The 21,737-nt window shown below is 43.5% G+C and overlaps 1 protein-coding gene across 1 annotated transcript in view; it reads right to left on the reverse strand.

The window, feature by feature from the left end:
- The window catches only part of BAIAP3 (BAI1 associated protein 3), a 236,132-nt gene that overhangs the window by 152,607 nt on the left and 61,788 nt on the right, over positions 1 to 21,737 (reverse strand). The window contains exon 2 of the mRNA XM_069734301.1: positions 14,009 to 14,149. Coding sequence (XP_069590402.1) covers positions 14,009 to 14,139 — 131 coding nt within the window. The 5' untranslated portion in view covers positions 14,140 to 14,149. The remainder of the gene's footprint in view (positions 1 to 14,008; positions 14,150 to 21,737) is intronic.

A 21,737-nucleotide genomic window follows, 5' to 3' on the forward strand; every position in this document is an offset into this window, starting at 1 on the left:
AGTTAAGATGAAAGTCACAAACACAGGAATGAAACAAGTTTCAGCAAAGGGAGGCCAGACTTACTAAACAGACTGAGGATAGAAAAGGTATCTTTGCGGTCAGCACAAAAAACTACAAAAGACCACGCAGAGTGTGCAAAAAGACCTCCGCACCGACTCACGGTGCGGAGGTGCCACTCTGCATCCCAGAGCTTCCAGCTAGCAAGGCAAAATCATGATAGCAAGCTGGACAAGAAATCAATGAACAAATAATTAACTAGCAGGGACTTAGCTTCTGCTGGAGTAGACAGGTCACCAGAAAGATCCAAGAGTGAACTGAACCAGTACAAGAACATTGACAGCTGGCATGGAGTAACGATCTGAGTGGAGTTAAATAGAGCAGCCAGCCAAAGAATAAACTAAGTCACCTGTGGAAGGAACCTCAGAAGCAGCAGCTCCACTCACAGCCACCAGAGGGAGTCCATGGACAGAACTCGCCGAAGTACCATTCATGACCACAGGAGGGAGTTCGATAACAGAATTCACAACAGTACCCCCCCCCCTTGAGGAGGGGTCACCGAACCCTCACCAGAGCCCCCAGGCCGATTAGGACGAGCCAAATGAAAGGCACGAACTAAATTGACAGCATGAACATCAGAGGCAAAAACCCAGGAATTATCTTCCTGACCATAACCCTTCCACTTGACCAGGTACTGGAGTTTCCGTCTTGAAATACGAGAATCCAAAATCTTCTCCACCACATACTCCAACTCCCCCTCGACCAACACCGGGGCAGGAGGATCAACGGAGGGAACCATAGGCGCCACGTATCTCCGCAATAACGACCTATGGAACACATTATGGATGGCAAAAGAAGCTGGAAGGGCCAAACGAAATGACACAGGATTGAGAACTTCAGAAATCTTATACGGACCAATGAAACTAGGCTTAAACTTAGGAGAGGAAACCTTCATAGGAACATAACGAGACGACAACCAAACCAAATCCCCAACACGAAGTCGGGGACCAACACAGCGCCGGCGGTTAGCGAAACGTTGAGCCTTCTCCTGGGACAATGTCAAATTGTCCACCACATGAGTCCAAATCTGCTGCAACCTGTCCACCACAGTATCCACACCAGGACAGTCCGAAGGCTCAACCTGCCCTGAAGAGAAACAAGGATGAAAACCAGAATTACAGAAAAACGGCGAAACCAAAGTAGCCAAGCTGGCCCGATTATTAAGGGCGAACTCAGCCAAAGGCAAGAAGGACACCCAGTCATCCTGATCAGCAGAAACAAAGCATCTCAGATATGTTTCCAAAGTCTGATTAGTTCGTTCGGTTTGGCCATTTGTCTGAGGATGGAAAGCCGAAGAAAAAGACAAATCAATGCCCAACTTAGCACAAAAGGACCGCAAAAACCTCGAAACAAACTGGGAACCTCTGTCCGAGACGCTTCAACTCCTGAAAAGCCTCTACAGCCGCAGAGGACCAATTGACCACATCAGCACCTTTCTTGGTCAAATCAGTCAACGGTTTATCAACACTAGAAAAATTAGCGATGAAGCGACGGTAAAAATTAGCAAAGCCCAGGAACTTCTGCAGGCTCTTCACAGATGTCGGCTGAGTCCAATCATAAATGGCCTGAACTTTAACAGGGTCCATCTCGATAGTAGAAGGGGAAAAAATGAAACCCAAAAATGAAACCTTCTGAACTCCAAAGAGACACTTTGACCCCTTCACAAACAAGGAATTCGCACGAAGGACCTGGAACACCATTCTGACCTGTTTTACATGAGACTCCCAATCATCCGAAAAGACCAAAATATCATCCAAATATACAATCATGAATCTATCCAGGTACTCTCGGAAGATGTCATGCATAAAGGACTGAAATACAGATGGAGCATTAGAAAGCCCAAATGGCATAACCAGGTACTCAAAATGGCTCTCGGGCATATTAAATGCTGTTTTCCATTCATCGCCCTGTTTAATACGCACAAGATTATACGCCCCTCGAAGATCTATCTTGGTGAACCAACTAGCCCCCTTAATCCGAGCAAACAAATCAGACAGCAGCGGCAAAGGGTACTGAAATTTGACTGTGATCTTATTAAGAAGGCGGTAATCAATACAAGGTCTCAAAGAACCATCCTTCTTGGCCACAAAAAAGAACCCTGCTCCCAACGGTGATGACGACGGGCGAATATGACCTTTCTCCAAGGATTCCTTTATATAACTCCGCATAGCGGCGTGCTCTGGCACAGATAAATTGAACAGTCGGCCCTTAGGAAACTTACTACCAGGAATCAAATTAATAGCACAATCGCAATCCCTATGAGGAGGTAGGGCACTGGATTTGGGCTCATCAAATACATCCCGGTAATCTGACAAAAATTCAGGGACTTCAGAAGGAGTGGAAGGTGAAATTGACACCAATGGAACATCACCATGTACCCCTTGACAACCCCTGCTGGACACAGACATAGATTTCCAATCCAATACTGGATTATGGACCTGTAGCCATGGCAACCCCAAAATGACCACATCATGCAGATTATGCAACACCAAAAAGCGAATATCCTCCTGATGTGCAGGAGCCATGCACATGGTCAATTGAGTCCAGTACTGAGACTTATTCTTGGCCAAAGGCGTAGCATCAATTCCTCTCAATGGAATAGGATACTGCAAGGGCTCCAAGAAAAAACCACAGAGCCTGGCAAACTCCAAGTCCATTAAATTCAGGGCAGCGCCTGAATCCACAAATGCCATAACAGAATAGGACGACAAAGAGCAAATCAGAGTAACGGACAAAAGAAATTTAGACTGTACCGTACCAATGGTGGCAGACCTAGCAAACCGCTTAGTGCGCTTAGGACAATCGGAGACAGCATGAGTGGAATCACCACAGTAAAAACACAGCCCATTCCGACGTCTATGTTCTTGCCGTTCAGCTCTGGTCAAAGTCCTATCACATTGCATAGGCTTAGGCCTATGCTCAGAGAATACCGCCAAATAGTGCACAGCTTTGCACTCACGCAAGCGCCGATCGATCTGAATGGCCAAGGACATAGACTCATTCAGACCAGCAGGCGTGGGAAATCCCACCATGACATCCTTAAGGGTTTCAGAAAGACCCTTTCTGAAAATTGCCGCCAGGGCACACTCATTCCACTGAGTAAGCACAGACCACTTTCTAAACTTCTGACAATATACCTCCGCTTCATCCTGACCCTGACACAAAGCCAGCAAGTTTTTCTCTGCCTGATCCACTGAATTTGGTTCATCATAAAGCAATCCAAGCGCCAGAAAAAACGCATCTACATCATGCAATGCAGGATCTCCTGGCGCAAGGGAAAATGCCCAGTCTTGAGGGTCACCACGCAACAAAGAAGTAATGATTTTTACTTGTTGAACGGGGTCACCAGAGGAGCGGGGTTTCAAAGCAAGAAACAGTTTACAATTATTTTTGAAATTCAGGAACTTAGATCTATCCCCAGAAAACAAATCAGGAATTGGAATTCTAGGCTCTAACATCGGATTCTGAACCACAAAATCTTGAATGTTTTGTACCCTTGCAGTGAGATGATCCACACAAGAGGACAGACCTTGAATGTCCATATCTACACCTGTGTCCTGAACCACCCAGAGGTTAAGGGGAAAAGAAAGACAAAACACACTGCAGAGAAAAAAAAATGGTCTCAGAACTTCTCTTATCCCTCTATTGAGATGCGTTAATACTTTGGGCCAGCTGTACTGTTATGGACCTGGTGGTCAGGAGCACCCGGAACGACCTGATGGTTAAACTAACACAGAACAAGCTCTGGGAAGTGGGAGCTCTGCTGACCACAACCCCTAATCCTATCACACACACTAGAAATAGCCGTGGAGCAAACCTAACTCTACCTAGACGCCTCTTCACAGCCTAAGAGCTAACTAGCCCTAGAGATAGAAAATAAAGCCTACCTTGCCTCAGAGAAATTCCCCAAAGGAAAAGGCAGCCCCCCACATATATTGACTGTGAGTTAAGATGAAAGTCACAAACACAGGAATGAAACAAGTTTCAGCAAAGGGAGGCCAGACTTACTAAACAGACTGAGGATAGAAAAGGTATCTTTGCGGTCAGCACAAAAAACTACAAAAGACCACGCAGAGTGTGCAAAAAGACCTCCGCACCAACTCACGGTGCGGAGGTGCCACTCTGCATCCCAGAGCTTCCAGCTAGCAAGGCAAAATCATGATAGCAAGCTGGACAAGAAATCAATGAACAAATAATTAACTAGCAGGGACTTAGCTTCTGCTGGAGTAGACAGGTCACCAGAAAGATCCAAGAGTGAACTGAACCAGTACAAGAATATTGACAGCTGGCATGGAGTAACAATCTGAGTGGAGTTAAATAGAGCAGCCAGCCAAAGAATAAACTAAGTCACCTGTGGAAGGAACCTCAGAAGCAGCAGCTCCACTCACAGCCACCAGAGGGAGTCCATGGACAGAACTCGCCGAAGTACCATTCATGACCACAGGAGGGAGCTCGATAACAGAATTCACAACAGGGAGCACTATACTGCAATGGAAGGATTTGTGGGCATCATGCTGTGTAGGGGCACCATAACGCCTGGGACGTGGAGAAACAGTGGGGGTATAATAATGTGTGGGGCAGTATGAGCATCATAACATGTTATGGGGCACTGGGAATGTTATAGTGTGTGTGGTGGACACCATGAAACATCAAGCTGTGAGGGCTGGACACTCTGAAGGCATCATACGGTGTGCAGTTGGTACTGTTGGAGCCATAAAGGGATATCTCACTGTGCGAAAACACACATGAGCATCACGAGGAGCAGTATTTTTGTGTGGGCACAAATAAAGGACTGGGTGAGGTTAGATAAATGGCTTACATTAATTAAAAATTGCCAGATCACACACTGCAGTATATATCACTATATCATAACTTGAGAAGTTGAGAAGTATGTCTTTACGTTGTGTAACACGTCAAGGGCGTTGTGGGGGTTTTATTTTCAGCCAAAATGCAGCAAACAATATAGCAACCTTAAAACAACAAAAGAATTGCCCTGCTAGGCACTAACTAATACAACATACCCAGGATGTGTGCGGACTTGGCTCTCCAGTAACTCTGTGTTTAGCACATTTAACCTCTGTGTATATCCTTCTCAGAAATACACCATATCAGTCCGAAGACTGTCTCTCTGAAGCTTTTTCTTCAGCCTTTTCTGTGTCTGTATTGAGACGACCTCTCTCAGCAGAGCTGATTAAGCCTCCAGAACTACCTATACTGAAGGGGGAGTGGGAGTGATGAGTCAAACTACCAAATCCTCCTGATCACTCCAATAGAAACCGGGCCAGAACGACCATGAACAAAAAAAAGGCTCGGCACCTAAGCTGCTGCACCAATCAGTACTACCCAATTTGTAATATCTCACCCAGCTTAACTTTCTGGGAGAGATATGCACTCCGTCCAGCATCCACACTGTCGGCCGCCTACAGTTGATTTCCTGTGTCTGGCCTGGTTCTATTCCTGGACTCTTCCTACTGCCCTGCCACTTTCACCTGAATCCTGACTTCTGACAACTCTCCTCCCTCACTGGTCTGTAGCTGCCTCATACTTGACTTTTACTGATGTCATTTCTGTATGTGGTCCACGAAGCTTGTTGCCCAAATTTTCAACCCATAACCAAACCAATTTTAGAATCCACACCTCTCCATGCTCCATTTCGCACCTCCTCAACGTGTAACTGGATGCCTGGGCCCCATCTGATAATGATGATGAGCTGTTTCCTAGGAGGTTTCAATAGGTTTTGTCGGTGTCAAATTTGTCAACTTTTCTAGGAGCCAGGGTGGTTTCCCCTTTTTCTGGCTGCCTCCTGGATGGTCAGGGAAAGTATCAGTTGGACACAGACATGAGAGGGCCCGGGTGCAAGAACAACATATGAGCCATTTGCAGTCGAATAGCTCATCATAATGCACAAGTCCACTTGTTTTGGAGGGAAGAGTGTGCCCCCTTTCCTCTTGGTCCCCTGGACGGCTGAACAGATTGTACTAATGGCATGTCCGCGTCTGCCCATGAGTCACTATTGATATAGATCAGCTGGGATAATCAGTCATTGGGTGACTTATTTCATGAGATCACTGACATGTGCCTTTATTAAGCCTTCACCACCCGTGAAAAATACCACATTTGCACCCCCCTGCCACCAGGCCTTCTGTATAGTCACAGTGGACAGTATAGTCACATTCGCCATTTGCAACCTTCACGTAGTCCTAGAACTGTTGGAATCTGCAAACGTATCGGTGACAATGTTTCCTAATAAGCATCACAAAGTTTGGTGACGATACGTTTTCTCATACACATGAGCATGATTGAAATAGACTGTAGGAAAAATGGGTAACCGATTTAACATATTTATTTAGCTCTTCGATGCCGTAAAACCTGTTATTAGAAATGAATGCTGCAATTACGCACCAGGCTAAATTACATGCTACTAAAAAGTACAGAGGTGGTAAGGAGCTTTTGTTCATTATGACAGCTCTAAATCTCACTCCACGGAAAAACTCAGACAGACAAAAGTGTAAAAAAAGAAAAAAAACATTCTTGCAATTCACATTTAATAAAATATTGGGGCTCTGAAATATCAGAAACAAGGAAAAATAGCGCAATTACTTAGGATAAAATGATAGATGACAATGACATACAGCATTTACTGTACAGTATGTGTTACATGGGTTGTCCAGTGCGAAAAATACTTTAAATACCCTATTAAATGAATATGAATAAACAAACTATCACAGTGGAGAATGACTACAAAGAACGTCTTTTGCTCTGCAGGACTCAGCATTCCCATGCAAATACACGAACAGCCTGCTGATTTCTATAACAAATGTGAAATGTCTCATTTCGCCTGTGGAGGCGCTGTAGGGAAACGGAAATGTTTTCCTGCAATATTCACCCCCACAGTTTAAATCTAACGGCAATCGATCATGGATCCAGGGGAATTATCCAAAGTGAACAGCCCATTTAATGGTCAAGTGTTTCCTATGGGAAATGTGTAATACCTCATTTTGCCTGTGGAGGCAGTGCAGGGAAACTGAACACTTGTTATGATATCTCTTTCTAGATTTTACCCTTTTTCCCTGAAATTGAAGTTCCAAAGTGGTCAATTTATGATATCCCACAGTATTAGGATAGTTTAAGATGCTAAATGTTAAATGTTAGATGTTAACATTTAAAAAATGTTTCCAAGGCTGGACATAAACAGGCTTATATTACCAACTTTACTGTTGGTAAGTATGTTATCTAAAGGGGAATCTGTCACCAGGTTTTTGTCATCGAAGTAGGGGCAGAGGCCCTGATTTCAGCCTTGTCACTTACTTGGCTTCTTCCTGCAATTTTGATAAAAGCACTGTGTTCTCTGCTGCCAATGTAGCAACAGAGCTGAATGCTGAGCTCTGTATAACTCCACCCACCCCATAGAGTGGCAACTTTGTGTACACTGTGCATAGGCAGAAAGCAGCCAATCAGTGATGGGGCGGGGTTATGCAGAGCTCATGAATATGAGGACTACCTGGCAGCAGATTTAGGCTATGTTCACACCTTACGTCGGGTCCCTGCGGGTTCTCCCACAGCGGATTTGATAAATCTGCAGGGCAAAACAACTGAAGTTCTCCCTGCATATTTATCGCGGTTTGTTCCGCGTTTTCCGCTGCGGGTTTCCGCCTATACTATTGATGCTGCATATGCAGCAATATGCAGCATCAATAGTAATGTTAAAAATAATAAAAATTGGTTATACTCACCCTCTGATGTCCGGATCTCCTGGGCGCTGCACCCGGCGGTCCGGTTCCAAAGATGCTGTGGGAGAAGGACCCTTCGTGACGTCACGGTCATGTGACCGCGACGTCACCGCAGGTCCTGGTCGCACAGCAACTCTGACCGGACGGCCGCGTGCAGCGCCCAGCAGCTCCGGACATCAGAGGGTGAGTATAATCAGATTTTTTATTTTTTAACCCCAAATATGGTTCCCAGGGCCTGGAGGAGAGTCTCCTCTCCTCCACCCCGGGTACCACCCGCACATTATCCGCTTACTTCCCGCAACGTGGGCACAGCCCCATGCGGGAAGTAAGCGGTTCAATGTATTCCTATGGGTGCAGAATCGCAGCGATTCTGCACAAAGAAGTGACATGCTGCGGGTTGTAAACCGCTGCGTTCCCGCGCGGTTTTTCCCGCAGCATGTGCACAGCGGTTTGCGGTTTCCATAGGGTTTACATGTTACTGTAAACGCTATGGAAACTGTTGCGGACCCGCAGCATCAAAATCGCGGCGGTTCCGCGGTAAAAACCGCTAAGTGTGAATATAGCCTTATTAGTTCCCCATTGATAATCTCATCCTTATAAAACGGTGATTTTGTTAAATCTACAGCAAGCAGCCCAGTAAGTGACACATCGCTGGAATCGGGGTCTCTGTCTCTACATTATGCTGCTCTCAAATTAGGTGGCAAAAATATGATGACAAAGTCCCCTTAATTCAATATTAACCGGATTTTTCAACATACTTCTGTGCATTTGCAGTATATTTTAATTTAAAAAAAAAAAAATTATACTTGTTCCACGATTGCACCATTTGAGATATATATATATATATATATATTTTTTTTTTTTTGTATAATCATATAAATCAAACTTTAATCATTTCAAAGTTGCATTTTCAGATTATTTTGACAATTAATATGCAAATTTAAAAACAACAAAAAAAACCCTGTTTTTTTTTAATCATCAATCTGCCTCCCTGGCCACATTTTTTTCTTTGCTTTTTTTCCCCCCTCCATTGTTTTCTCTGCCATCATCTATAATTTGCCAGTCACAGAAGCTGCACTTTCCTAATTAAGACACAGTACAGTTAATCCCACTATTTACATTAGCCTTACCATCTACTTGCGGGAAAAGACTTTTTATATAATTGTAGTTATATACACCAGAGTGGGAATATCATGAGTGACCTATGAACTGCGAGCAATTAGCGGCACAACACGCAGTGCCGTGAAGCCCACAATCTAATATTCCAGCGGTGAACATTAATGAGCTCAGAGCGGCACCTTTACCACCATTAACTCAGAAATATGTCTATTCTTTTCTTTAAGCGCATGTGATTACTTAGAATGTTTCACCATTAGTACTACTTGAACATGACATTTTATGTCCTTTGGAAAGTCTTCTATTAAAAATTATAAATACACCCCCCCCCCTTCACGTAGCGTTAGCCTTTAAATTAATTTTTATATATTTCGGGGCTTGTAAAAAATTTGATACCACCATGATCTAAATCAATAGGGCGGTTCAGGTGATACATGGACCTAGTGTTAGCGCTAAAAAAAAATTAAAGAAAAATCGCATTGTGCACTATTCTGTCCCATATTTCACATGAGGCTAGCCTATTCAAGTCCACGGGTGCGCAAAAAAAATGGATCATCCGCAGAGCATCCAATATTTACGGATACAATTTCATTAACAACCTAGGAAACAATATTTCATCATGTCCACTTTAAAATGTTGATGTATAAAGATGGATGCCACATAGATGTAACACCCGGACACGCCGATGCCACACGGATGACAATTCGGATGACTATCTTCTAAGTTTTCAAATGATTTCTTTATACCCTCTTGTGACCCAAGCAATAACTTAAATGGAGGACAACAATCAGTCATAACATAAAAAACACCTGCCTAGCAATGTATCACAGGCATTCAAAAGTTTGCTGTGGTCTCCTGATATTCTCTGAAGACACAATTTGCATATGTAAATTCCCAGAAGAGCTGTAACGTGGCTTGGGGAAGTAGCTCGTCTTTCATGCCCCGACACGCTACATGAAGGTGGGGGTCCGGGCTTCATCTATGGACGGACGACGAACTTGCAGGATGCATGATACCGATGACTTCGGTTGGCCAGGACCAGATGTTAAGAGGTTTAATGACGGAGACCACCAATAAAACGTAAACAGTCTTTTACCAAACAACAACTTAGTGGCATGTACAATAGATGTTGGGTTCAGAACTTCACGAACATTTCCTTTAGTACATGGAGCATCTTCGCGAACACATTCGCTCTTCCCTTCTCTAGGCTTGCATGTTTCTGACTCAACCAGTTTCTCTGCTTTAACCACAACCCAGTACAGTAGTTCGGCAGCTACCCTATTTCCCATGAATGGTACCACAGTCCAGTATGTGAGAGTCCTATACTTCAACCCACGATTAAGCGTCCTTTTCCCCCTTGGGGAAGCTACTTCTGCCACTATGGCCATTATTTAGCTTTCCAGCTGGCTGACGCCTTAGAACTACGGCCACGGGTAATCTGTTCTTCTCTCGTTCCGTTCCATCCTGACCCGCTACCTCTCTTTCCTGCAGACACAGGGCCATACTGCTAGTCGTCCTATTCCAGGAGCCGTCTCATCACTCATCACTCGGTCCTGTCACTTTTCCTTTCTATACTCAGGATCACGCTATCCATTCCCTTGGTCTCCGCTCATTTCAGAGACATCATCTCATTACAAAGCAATCCATTGCCTATAAGTCTCTTTACATTGTCATGCCAGGTATGTCACTCTCCACAAGGAAAAGCGTCACCCCATAGACCGCAGTCATGGGCCTCTCATACAGCAAATCAGATCTCATGGTTTGCACTGATGGGGGGGCAACACCCCGAAACATATGTCTGCAAATTGAAATTTTGGTTTGGCTTTTATCTTACGTCATTTGGTTAGGCTTGTTAAAGGGTCAATATTGACTTTTAGGATTGCTGCTTCCAATAGGTGGCACTAGAGTTCAAGTTCTCTAGCTTTCTGAAGAGATAATTTGCACATTGACAATTTTAATTACACACCTGCCTCCATAGATCAGACTCCATTCATTTTCCAGAAAATCCCACAGATGATTGATCGAATTTGGATCAAAGGGATTTGGAGGCCATGTGTTAGGAGTCGAGTTTCCTCTGCTGCACAGGGGGAATCTCGATCCGTCTCCGCTGCGGTCTCCCATTCTTCTCCAGCCGCAGTGGAGCCTGCTCAGCAGGGACGTCGATCCCAGCGTCTCGCTCAGTCTGACTCTGTGCGAAGAGTTACTGCTGCTTTTCCTGCTTCTGCCATTGAAGCCAGTGCTGGGCAGCGGCGAGTGGACGTTTCTGGATCTAAGTCCTGCTTTTCTCTGTCTGAGCATGCCCAGGGCAGGATCTCCCGTTGGAGATCGAGGGTCACATGCTCAGGTATTGCAGCACATCCCATTGGTCCTCCTGGAAGGTCCTGAAAGGGCAAAACTTCGGTAGCAGCTTCCTGTGCTGCAACTATATAAGCTGCGCATGACCGCACGGCCATGCGCTAGTATTGTCTTGTAATTATGTGTGTGTGTTGTGAGTGAAAGTCGCTCTTTATATACCCGCCCTATTGAATGACTGTTCGCGGAAGGTGTATGTTTGCTATCTAGCGCCCGACTTATCCAACAGCACGTAACACACATTACAGCTGCCAGTTGCTGTGTCCGCCAGTACGGCGCCGTGCGCTTGCTCTGCGCTTTCCTGACCCAAGCCTGGGTGGTTAGTGGCGTCCGTCAGTGCGGCACCGCACGCACTCTTGTGCCTTTATATTATTATTTATGTTCCTCTGACACCCCAGTTGTGGTGTCGAGCGCATGGGGTCTTCTGAACTCAAATCCTCAGTCTCGGGTTTGAGATTAGTGACTCCTTGCTTGCGCTCTATGTGCGGTACCGCGGTCCTGTGACGCAACAGGGTCGCTTCCTTCACACAGGGTGAAGTTAACCCATGTGTGTATTCTTATAGTACCGCCATACAGTCCGTCTTTACTAGCAGCGGGGTTTTTACCTGCATGGTGGACCTCGGACTGCGAACGCACCTAGTTCCACTTCATCTTGTACTTGGTGCGTTCTGCCAGTCCTTAACACCATGTGATCTCACTGACATTTTTGCAGTATGGCAGGGGTATTAGAGATTATCGCTACTATGAAGGACTGTACCTGGTCTGTAGAGTGTTTAGGTAGGTAGCACATGTCAAAAAAACTTCCAAATGAAAACCAGGACTCAAGGATTCCCAGCAGAACCTTTCACCATCACGTGGCCTCTGCAGGCTTCTCCGCAAAATGCAGCCTGGTACCATTTATTTCCCAGGTAAGCGAAATACAGTATATGCACATGATGTAAAAAGAAAAGGATCATCATACCAAGCCTCAAGATTGCATTACTTCAGCACTTGTTGCTGAACACCTACTATATGGGAACTAAGAAGTTTCTGCACATAGACTGTATGGCATAGTGATGAAGTAGGCACAGCAGCGGTGTCCACTTTATCATGTAGGGGTGTCGACTGTATTTTGCAGGCAAGACTCTGATCTAATGTCCATGATTGGAGATCAATCCAGTACTGGTCATTTAACCCCTTAGATGCTGCAGTCAATATCAACCGTAGCATCTAAGTCTGGGATGCAAACCCAGCTTTCTGACACTAGGAACTACATTGTGACCCAAAATCCTTTGGTAATCTTCAGGTTTCTTGATGCTTTGCACACAGTCAATGCACCCAGTGCCAGAGGCAGCATAACCACCACAAAACATCTGTGAACCTCCACCATACTTGACTGTAGGTACAGTGTTCTTTTCTTTGTAGGTCTCATTCCATTTTCGGTAAATAGTAGAACGATGTGCTTTACCAAAAAGCTCTACCTTGGTCTCATCTGTCCACAAGACGCTTTCCCAGAAGGAGCGTCTCTCGATCAGGAGCAGGGTCCTCCTAGGTCTCCTGCTATAGCATTTAATTTCTTTAAAATGTTGGTGGATAGTTCACACCGATATTAATGCACCCTGACCCTGCAGGAGAGCTTGAATTTCTTTGGAACTTGATTGGGGCTGCTTATCAGCCATCCAGACTAGCCTGCGTTGCAACCTTTCATCAATTTTTCTCCATCCATGTCCAGGGAAATTAGCTACAGTGCCATGGGTAATAAATTTCTTGATTAGATTTTGCACCATGAGAAAGGGAAAATCAAGATCTCTGGAGATGGACTTGTAACCTTCTCAAGTCCTGAGACAGTTCTCTTCTCCTCTTTCCTGTTCTCCATGCTTAGTGTGGCAGACGCAGACACACAATGCAAAGATTGAGTCAACATCCCCCTTTTTATCTGTTTTCAGGTGGGATTTTCATATTGCCCACACCTGTTACTTGCTGCAGGTGAGAGTTTAAATGAGCATCACACGCTTGAAACAAAGTTGTTTACTGACAATTTTGGAAAGGTTTTGTCAATTTTCTGGATTTTGTGTGAACTTATGCCCAATTTTGCCCATTTTTGGTCAGTTTTTTTGCATTGTTCCAATGCACACAAAGGAAATAAACATGTATAACAAAACGATGTGTAATCACAATACATTTCTGGAAGAAATACTTCCTTTTCTGGAACAATTTCAAAAGGAGCAAACACTTTCGGCCATGACTGTATTTGCAAGTCTTTAATATTATTGGTCTTTTCGTAGTGGCCAAAGGGACCTTTTGGCCCCCTAGGCTCCAAACCTGGGTACAATTGCAACCCCTACACCCCTGACAGGGATTATCCTGTACTCTGGCCTCCATTGTGTATGTTCTTTCTTATCTGCTTGTAGAACTCTCCAGCCAAAAGCTTCAGGTCTTATTTGTCTTGGATGTGACATGCACTTCCTTAATGTCTTCTGAGATACAATTCCATGGCAGTTTCCAGCTGCACGTAAATCTGAGAGACTCTCGTATCCACCATCTGAACTGGACACATCCCGGAGGATCACAGCTACGAGCCGCTCTGACATAAACACACAGTTTGATCACTCGGAGTTGACATACATATTTTATGACTGCACATCACCTGCGGCTTTCTATCCAGACCTCATACAGAAAACTCATCAGCTTTTCCTTATTTAGACCCCTAACAGTTGTCTTATGAAGGGCGCACGCATAAATTCAGATCATATTAAGTCTTTGACGCTTTCACCTGACAGCACTTGTCACCTTGCCGGTCTCCTGCGTTGGCGTGCTGGACTCAGTCTCCGCTCTTCGTCGAAAAGACTGACGGTTTTGCACTTGTCTTAGGACGCTGCTTTTAATCTCTAGAAGTGTGGTCATCTTGGTTGCCCTGTGGATAAAAGGAAAAAAATTAATTAGTTCAATGATTAAACTTGATCTCTGATTAAATTTATAGTGACATCATCATTTACTTAAATATTTGCAGAGAAAATCAGATTACAAGGCTCTGCACTTAGATGAAAGAAAATCTCATTATTTTTAATACACAGAACTTTCTGGTATAATTCACGTGTTATTGCGGCATTCACAATCAGCGCTCTCCTCTCCTTTTTCACCCTCATTCTTCCTGAACTTTAGGACTGAATTATTTTCTCTGGTAATTAAAAAAATAAAAAAGCAAATGGGTCTCCAAAGCAAAAATCTAAATTTTTCCTCCTCCTCCTGTACCGGGTTTACACTAATACACTCGCTTGAGAGAGATCATGACACTTCTTCTGGCATCTCGGCCTGTTGACCAGTAAGTAATGTTCCTTTTAAAGGGAATCTGTTGTAATGTAAAGTGGCATTGGGTGATAGCCGTGGTCGAGATAATAATCTCTCTTGGCCCGGCATGTTACATAAAAATGGGAGTTCCTGGCAGGGTGTGTGGACTTGTTCTGTCGGGGGTGCTATGTACGTGCAGGCCGCATGTAACCAACGTTGCTGGTTGGCCAGGACCAAATGTTTTACAGTTCAATGAGGGAGACCACCAGTTTCAAATAAACTTTTTACTGAACATTAAGTTAGGGAGAGCTATATACAGTAGATAGTGGGAACATATCTTCCCAAACGTTTCCTTGACAATGCGTAACATTTTCCTTACACAAATTCAATCCTTTTCGCTTCTCTTTACTTGTCCTCTGTCTTCACTACTTCACCACAACCCAGTTCAACACTAGAGTTCAGCTAGCAAGAGTCTTTACTCAGTTTTCTACTGACCCTCTGAAACTCCCACCCAGGGTACTCTCTGTCCTGCCTGTGCCCTATACCTTTAGGATTTATAAACTCTGGGCATTACTGCCAGGCGTCCTCTCCCAGGACCAGTCTCTGATAAATCACACTGTGTCTTGGTCACTCTCTCGTTTCTGCTCAAAAATTATGCTCACTTCTAGGGACACCCAATAAATACGGCACTACTCACACGACATTAAGTCTCTTCTCTAGGCACTCTAGGCCCTATCAGGTGCCTCAACAGGAAATGGTCTATTTCCCTTCAGCTTTTCCCCCTCACACTCTGGGCTAGCCCCAAACATTAACTCTTGCTTTCCCTATTGTCAAGCAGCAGACGTTATCAACATTACTAACACAAGTCACAATCCACATTATACATCACTATAACACTAGATAAAAACCTAAGAAGGACACCAGGGTAATCTAAGATACAGTAGAACTATACATATGTTCCCCTTCACTGCCTCACAAGGGACAAGTGATAGGCATCTGTCTCAGAAGTTTGTCTCAACATCACCTGTTGTCTTCAATGTTTTGTAAATTACAAGCCAATTTTAGAGACCTCTGCTCTATGGGTATCACAGTAAACCTTTTCACAACCCTAGACACCTAAGGATGTTGGCACGATCCCCTTATTACCTTGGAGAACCAAAAAAGGTGACATTAAACCTTTTATTTGCCCAGTCCATTAACCTCACCACGATCCTAGACTTTAAGGAAAGATGACATTAAAGGGGTTGAATAGACTTTGATATCAATATTAGATAACTGGTGGTCCAACACCTGCCACCCCCCATGATCAGCCATTTGCAGCTCCAGAAGTGGATGAATATACCTATAGTACAGAACTACAGCTTTGTACACCGTGTAGTGACCGAACATAGGTACTTCAGCTGAGCTACGGTACCCAAGAATGCCCTTGTATAATGTACAGAGTGATGGTCTACCGACTTTGTAGCCCATCTTCATCTGACCACTTGAGGAGCTGCAAACAGCTGATCATGGGGGCTCCCTGGGTTGGACCTCCACCGATCTGATATTGATGACCATCGAGTTGGTGGAAATTTTTTTGCTTATCCTATTCCATTGACCACAATAGTGTTCTATTGTACTACTGCTTTTGATTTGCTGACCTGGGGCGACATCACATGATGACATCATGCCAGGCTGGCTAACCAAAAGCAGAGGTGTGGATGTCAACAGGTAAGAGGAGGTTCTCCAGCTTCCATGCGGTGGCCACAGATTACTGTCGTGGACGATGGAAAGGGACATGCAAATCGATTCACACCAACTCTCATAACCGGCCATCAATATTAGACTCTTGGAAACCCATTTTAACCCCAAAATACTGTATTCGTGATATATCAGAAGTTTATTTTGTATTCCCTTTTAAGAGCTGAGACCATAATATCTAAGCAGAACTTGTCATTTAGAACAGGTGATGGAATATCTTGAGGTCATTCATAAACACAAGTGCAACAATAAAACAAGGGCATAACCTATGGGGACAAGATTCCAACGATAAATTTAAATGGTAGCACAATTAGCTGCCGTAGATCATCCCTTTGTCCATCATTTCATTAGGAGAACAGTAGCACAAGGATGTATTTGTAACCTATGATAGCTTCTATTGAGCCTCACGTACATTTGCTAGGCATAAGCAATCAGACGTGTGTTCTCCGGGATGATAAAAATACCTGATCTCTGTATATAACCTCATTAGTCAAAAGGCTTCACATTTCCAGTATAACAGTAATTAGCCGTCACGCTGATCAAATTTAATTCATCGGGTTTTCATTATAAGAGAATTACAAAGGGCAAAATGTTACTCACTGTTAATTGTGAAACTAAGGAAAAGAAAATACAGTAAATGAGAAAAATATATTGTCTCTCCACTACCCATGATTTTACAAACTATGATTCATCAAGGTGGTTTCTGGTGTAACACCTTGAAATGTGGCAAAATTATTGCACAACTCGAAGTGGCGCACAAATTTAGTGACTTTTGGCATTCTTAAGCAAGTCCTTGCCAGCTCCACCTTGGCGAAGCTTGGGTAGGAAGGGGTTTGGCGAAGCCTACAAAGCAAATTGATCAAAATTTACATCACTTTGGTGGTGTAAATTGTGCCATAAATATACTCCAGACCATGACTTGAGTAACATTTTTGGCGGAAGTGCACGGCAGTCATAAAAGGCACTTAATTAGTTAAGAAGCGTGTTCCTCTTGCAGAGACTGATGGTGGCATTTAACATGCTAGCAGCAAGTGGAGCTAGATGATGGCTACCGGGAATGGAGCAGGCTCAGGTCCTGCGCCTGCTCCATACACACACTCATGAGCGTTGTGCATGTATGGACTTAAAGGGGTTGTCCAGGTTAAATAAAAGAAATCCCAGACCAGGAAGTTTAAAGTCTAAAATAATAAGTGACACTATAGTCCTCAGGATGAACCGTTGTGGCTGCATCGTAAAATGCTCTGGTTCTCTTGACCAAGACAGGAAGTGACGATATCCCGTTCTAAGGACATGTTACCTCTGATGCTTGGAATGGGCTATGCATCTGATGTTGTCCTGTTTCAGTTACCTGACTGTTGCAGCCAATCACAAACCTCAGCAGTCAGGAAAAGGACGTCACCACTTCTGGCCCATCCGCGGTCACTGGAGCCATACGGGTTCAACGTAGCGATTGACGTCACATCCAAACTTTCTTGTGTTTTATACATTACAGTGATAACAGTCACCCTTTTTCTTTATAGCAATCAATTTTAAACTTTGAGAAGTTGCAATAAATACCTGGAAGTTTCTATCACCTTTGAGCCGACAGACAATTATTTCTATATACCAGTCCCCGAAACTGGTGCAAATCAATTACTATTCAAAAAGGACATAGGAAAATCACAAAGTCACAAAAAAGTCCGCTAATTAGGTATAAATATCCCTTTATTCCTTCTAGGTACCCTTATTAAAATGAAATGGTGATTGACCTTTTCTAAAGGTGACACACACACTGCGCCATCATGTCTGATAATCACCGACTGTCGGCTCATATTATAATATAGAACTTGGGAGCAAAGGCTTTCAGATCATATACAATGCATGTAATTTCCACTCTACTCCGAATAAATGCAACCTGATCCTCGTTCTCGGCATGTCAATATCAATGGTCTCAAAGGAGGCTGCCGTTTTGCCAGAAATACTTTGAAGACAATGAAAAAAAGACAACATGGTGCCCAGGTGTATTGCACATGGCCGAGCTGTCAGCCAAAAGCTCAGCAGGATCATGTCAGCATTTGAAATCATAGAGACCCGACGGCCAACTCTAATATTTCTCACATTTCAGGTTCCTCGGTAATCTGTAGACTGAGGTTTCACGCTGGATGTGAAGCTGAGAATTTTGCCGTTTGATGCCATTTCATTTTTTTTTTTTTTTTAGATACTTTGATGTAAAAATTCAGATTGCTAAAATATTGTTCACACAGATTCACATCGTAAAGCATCTTACATTCTGTAACATACAGAATTTCTGGTCAGGCTTAGATGTTTTATATACCAGCCTAATATTGAGTTGCAGATGGAGATTGATATAGCAAACATAAGAGGCATATTCTCCTAAATTAGTAATGAGCTAATTAGTTGATATTCAGATTTGGCAAATCCACTCAAATGTGGCAAGGAAATTGGATTTGAGTTGAGGATATTGGCTGGGAATTGAATATTTGTTATTATACTCTAAGGTTTCTCCAGACCCCAAAGTATACAGGTCCTTCTCAAAAAATTAGCATATAGTGTTAAATTTCATTATTTACCATAATGTAATGATTACAATTAAACTTTCATATATTATAGATTCATTATCCACCAACTGAAATTTGTCAGGTCTTTTATTGTTTTAATACTGATGATTTTGGCATACAACTCCTGATAACCCAAAAAACCTGTCTCAATAAATTAGCATATTTCACCCATCCAATCAAATAAAAGTGTTTTTTAATAGCAAACAAAAAAACCATCAAATAATAATGTTCAGTTATGCACTCAATACTTGGTCGGGAATCCTTTGGCAGAAATGACTGCTTCAATGCGGCGTGGCATGGAGGCAATCAGCCTGTGACACTGCTGAGATGTTATGGAGGCCCAGGATGCTTCAATAGCGGCCTTAAGCTCATCCAGAGTGTTGGGTCTTGCGTCTCTCAACTCTCTCTTCACAATATCCCACAGATTCTCTATGGGGTTCAGATCAGGAGAGTTGGCAGGCCAATTGAGCACAGTAATACCATGGTCAGTAAACCATTTACCAGTGGTTTTGGCACTGTGAGCAGGTGCCAGGTCGTGCTGAAAAATGAAATCTTCATCTCCATAAAGCATTTCAGCCGATGGAAGCATGAAGTGCTCCAAAATCTCCTGATAGCTAGCTGCATTGACCCTGCCCTTGATGAAACACAGTGGACCAACACCAGCAGCTGACATGGCACCCCACACCATCACTGACTGTGGGTACTTGACACTGGACTTCAGGCATTTTGGCATTTCCTTCTCCCCAGTCTTCCTCCAGACTCTGGCACCTTGATTTCCGAATGACATGCAAAATTTGCTTTCATCAGAAAAAAGTACTTGGGACCACTTAGCAACAGTCCAGTGCTGCTTCTCTGTAGCCCAGGTCAGGCGCCTCTGCCGCTGTTTATGGTTCAAAAGTGGCTTTACCTGGGGAATGCGGCACCTGTAGCCCATTTCCTGCACACGCCTGTGCACGGTGGCTCTGGATGTTTCCACACCAGACTCAGTCCACTGCTTCCTCAGGTTCCCCAAGGTCTGGAATCGGTCCTTCTCCACAATCTTCCTCAGGGTCCGGTCTCCTCTTCTCGTTGTACAGCGTTTTCTGCCACATTGTTTCCTTCCAACAGACTTACCATTGAGGTGCCTTGATACAGCACTCTGGGAACAGCCTATTTGTTGAGAAATTTCTTTCTGGGTCTTACCCTCTTGCTTGAGGGTGTCAATGATGGCCTTCTTGACATCTGTCAGGTCGCTAGTCTTACCCATGATGGGGGTTTTGAGTAATGAACCAGGCAGGGAGTTTATAAAAGCCTCAGGTATCTTTTGCATGTGTTTAGAGTTAATTAGTTGATTCAGAAGATTAGGGTAATAGGTCGTTTAGAGAACCTTTTCTTGATATGCTAATTTATTGAGACAGGTTTTTTGGGTTATCAGGAGTTGTATGCCAAAATCATCAGTATTAAAACAATAAAAGACCTCACAAATTTCAGTTGGTGGATAATGAATCTATAATATATGAAAGTTTAATTGTAATCATTACATTATGGTAAATAATGAAATTTAACACTATATGCTAATTTTTTGAGAAGGACCTGTAATTAACGTAGGGTATAAAAATAAAAATGAATACTCACCTTGCCTTTCCCATCGCAACTCCAGCCCAACCTGGTTCTCTGCTCCATTTGGCCAATTTTTCTTACAATGCACAAGATTGCCTTCGGGCATCTTCACTCTGCAATGTGTCTTCTAGCGAGAAGTAGCCCTTGGGCGTAACAATGCAAGTCGCCAGAAATCTGATCAATAAGGAGTGTATTATTTTTTCTTGTTACACTATGCTTTGGGTTCTTGAGAGATGAGGCACTATATTACAACCCCTGGCAAAAATTATGGAATCACCGGCCTTGGAGGATGTTCATTCAGTTGTTTAATTTTGTAGAAAAAAAAGCAGATCACAGACATGGCACAAAACTAAAGTCATTTCAAATGGAAACTTTGTGGCTTTAAGAAACACTAAAAGAAATCAAGAACAAAAAATGTGGTAGTCAGTAATGGTTACTTTTTTTAACCAAGCATAGGGTAAAAATTATGGAATCACTCAATTATGAGGGAAAAAATTATGGAATCACCCTGTAACTTTTAATTCCCCAAACTATCACCTGAATGAAATTAGATATGCTCATTAGTCTGCATCTAAAAAGGAGTGAGCAGGGGTGGATTAAGGGTAGCCAGGGCCCTGGGCTGTTCAGACACTGTGGGCCCCCCCGGGTCATGTGACGGGGGTCATGTGACGGGGGTCATGATATACCCGAACCAGATTATTCCAGAAAAATGGCCGGGCCCTACTCTACTGTAACCTATTAAATATTTGTTAGAATCTGCAATACAATTTAGGTATATTTTGACCAATAATATCACATACAAGGAACAAATACCACCGCACCATGACCAGACCACAAATTACAATGTATGTGATCGAATATCACATACAAGGAACAAATACCACCGCACCATGTCAAGACCACATATTACCACCACTTGGTGACCAAATAGCACATACAAGGGACAAATACCACAACACCATTTCCAGACCACATATTACCACCACATAGTGACTGAATACTACAATACTGATCAGTAAAAAACAACAACACAATAATATCACCATAAGTGCCAGTATTCACAGGAGATCTGTACTTAGTATGCAGTGTCTGTGTAGAGGTAATACAGAGATCACTGGTGGTATTATACACAGGAGCTCTATATAGTATACAGTGTATAGTGTCAGTGTATAGGTAACACTGACTCACCAGTGACGTCTCTAGGTGAAGTCCTTCATCTTTCAGCCAGCACAGACCGCCATCATTTCTTCCAGCCAGGACTCGTTTCTGCAGGAAATAACACAGTTATCTCGAGCTCCGCTTGCAGAACACATTACT

The sequence above is a fragment of the Ranitomeya imitator genome, chromosome 7, assembly GCF_032444005.1.
Source record: "Ranitomeya imitator isolate aRanImi1 chromosome 7, aRanImi1.pri, whole genome shotgun sequence".
Taxonomy (NCBI): Eukaryota; Metazoa; Chordata; class Amphibia; order Anura; family Dendrobatidae; genus Ranitomeya; species Ranitomeya imitator.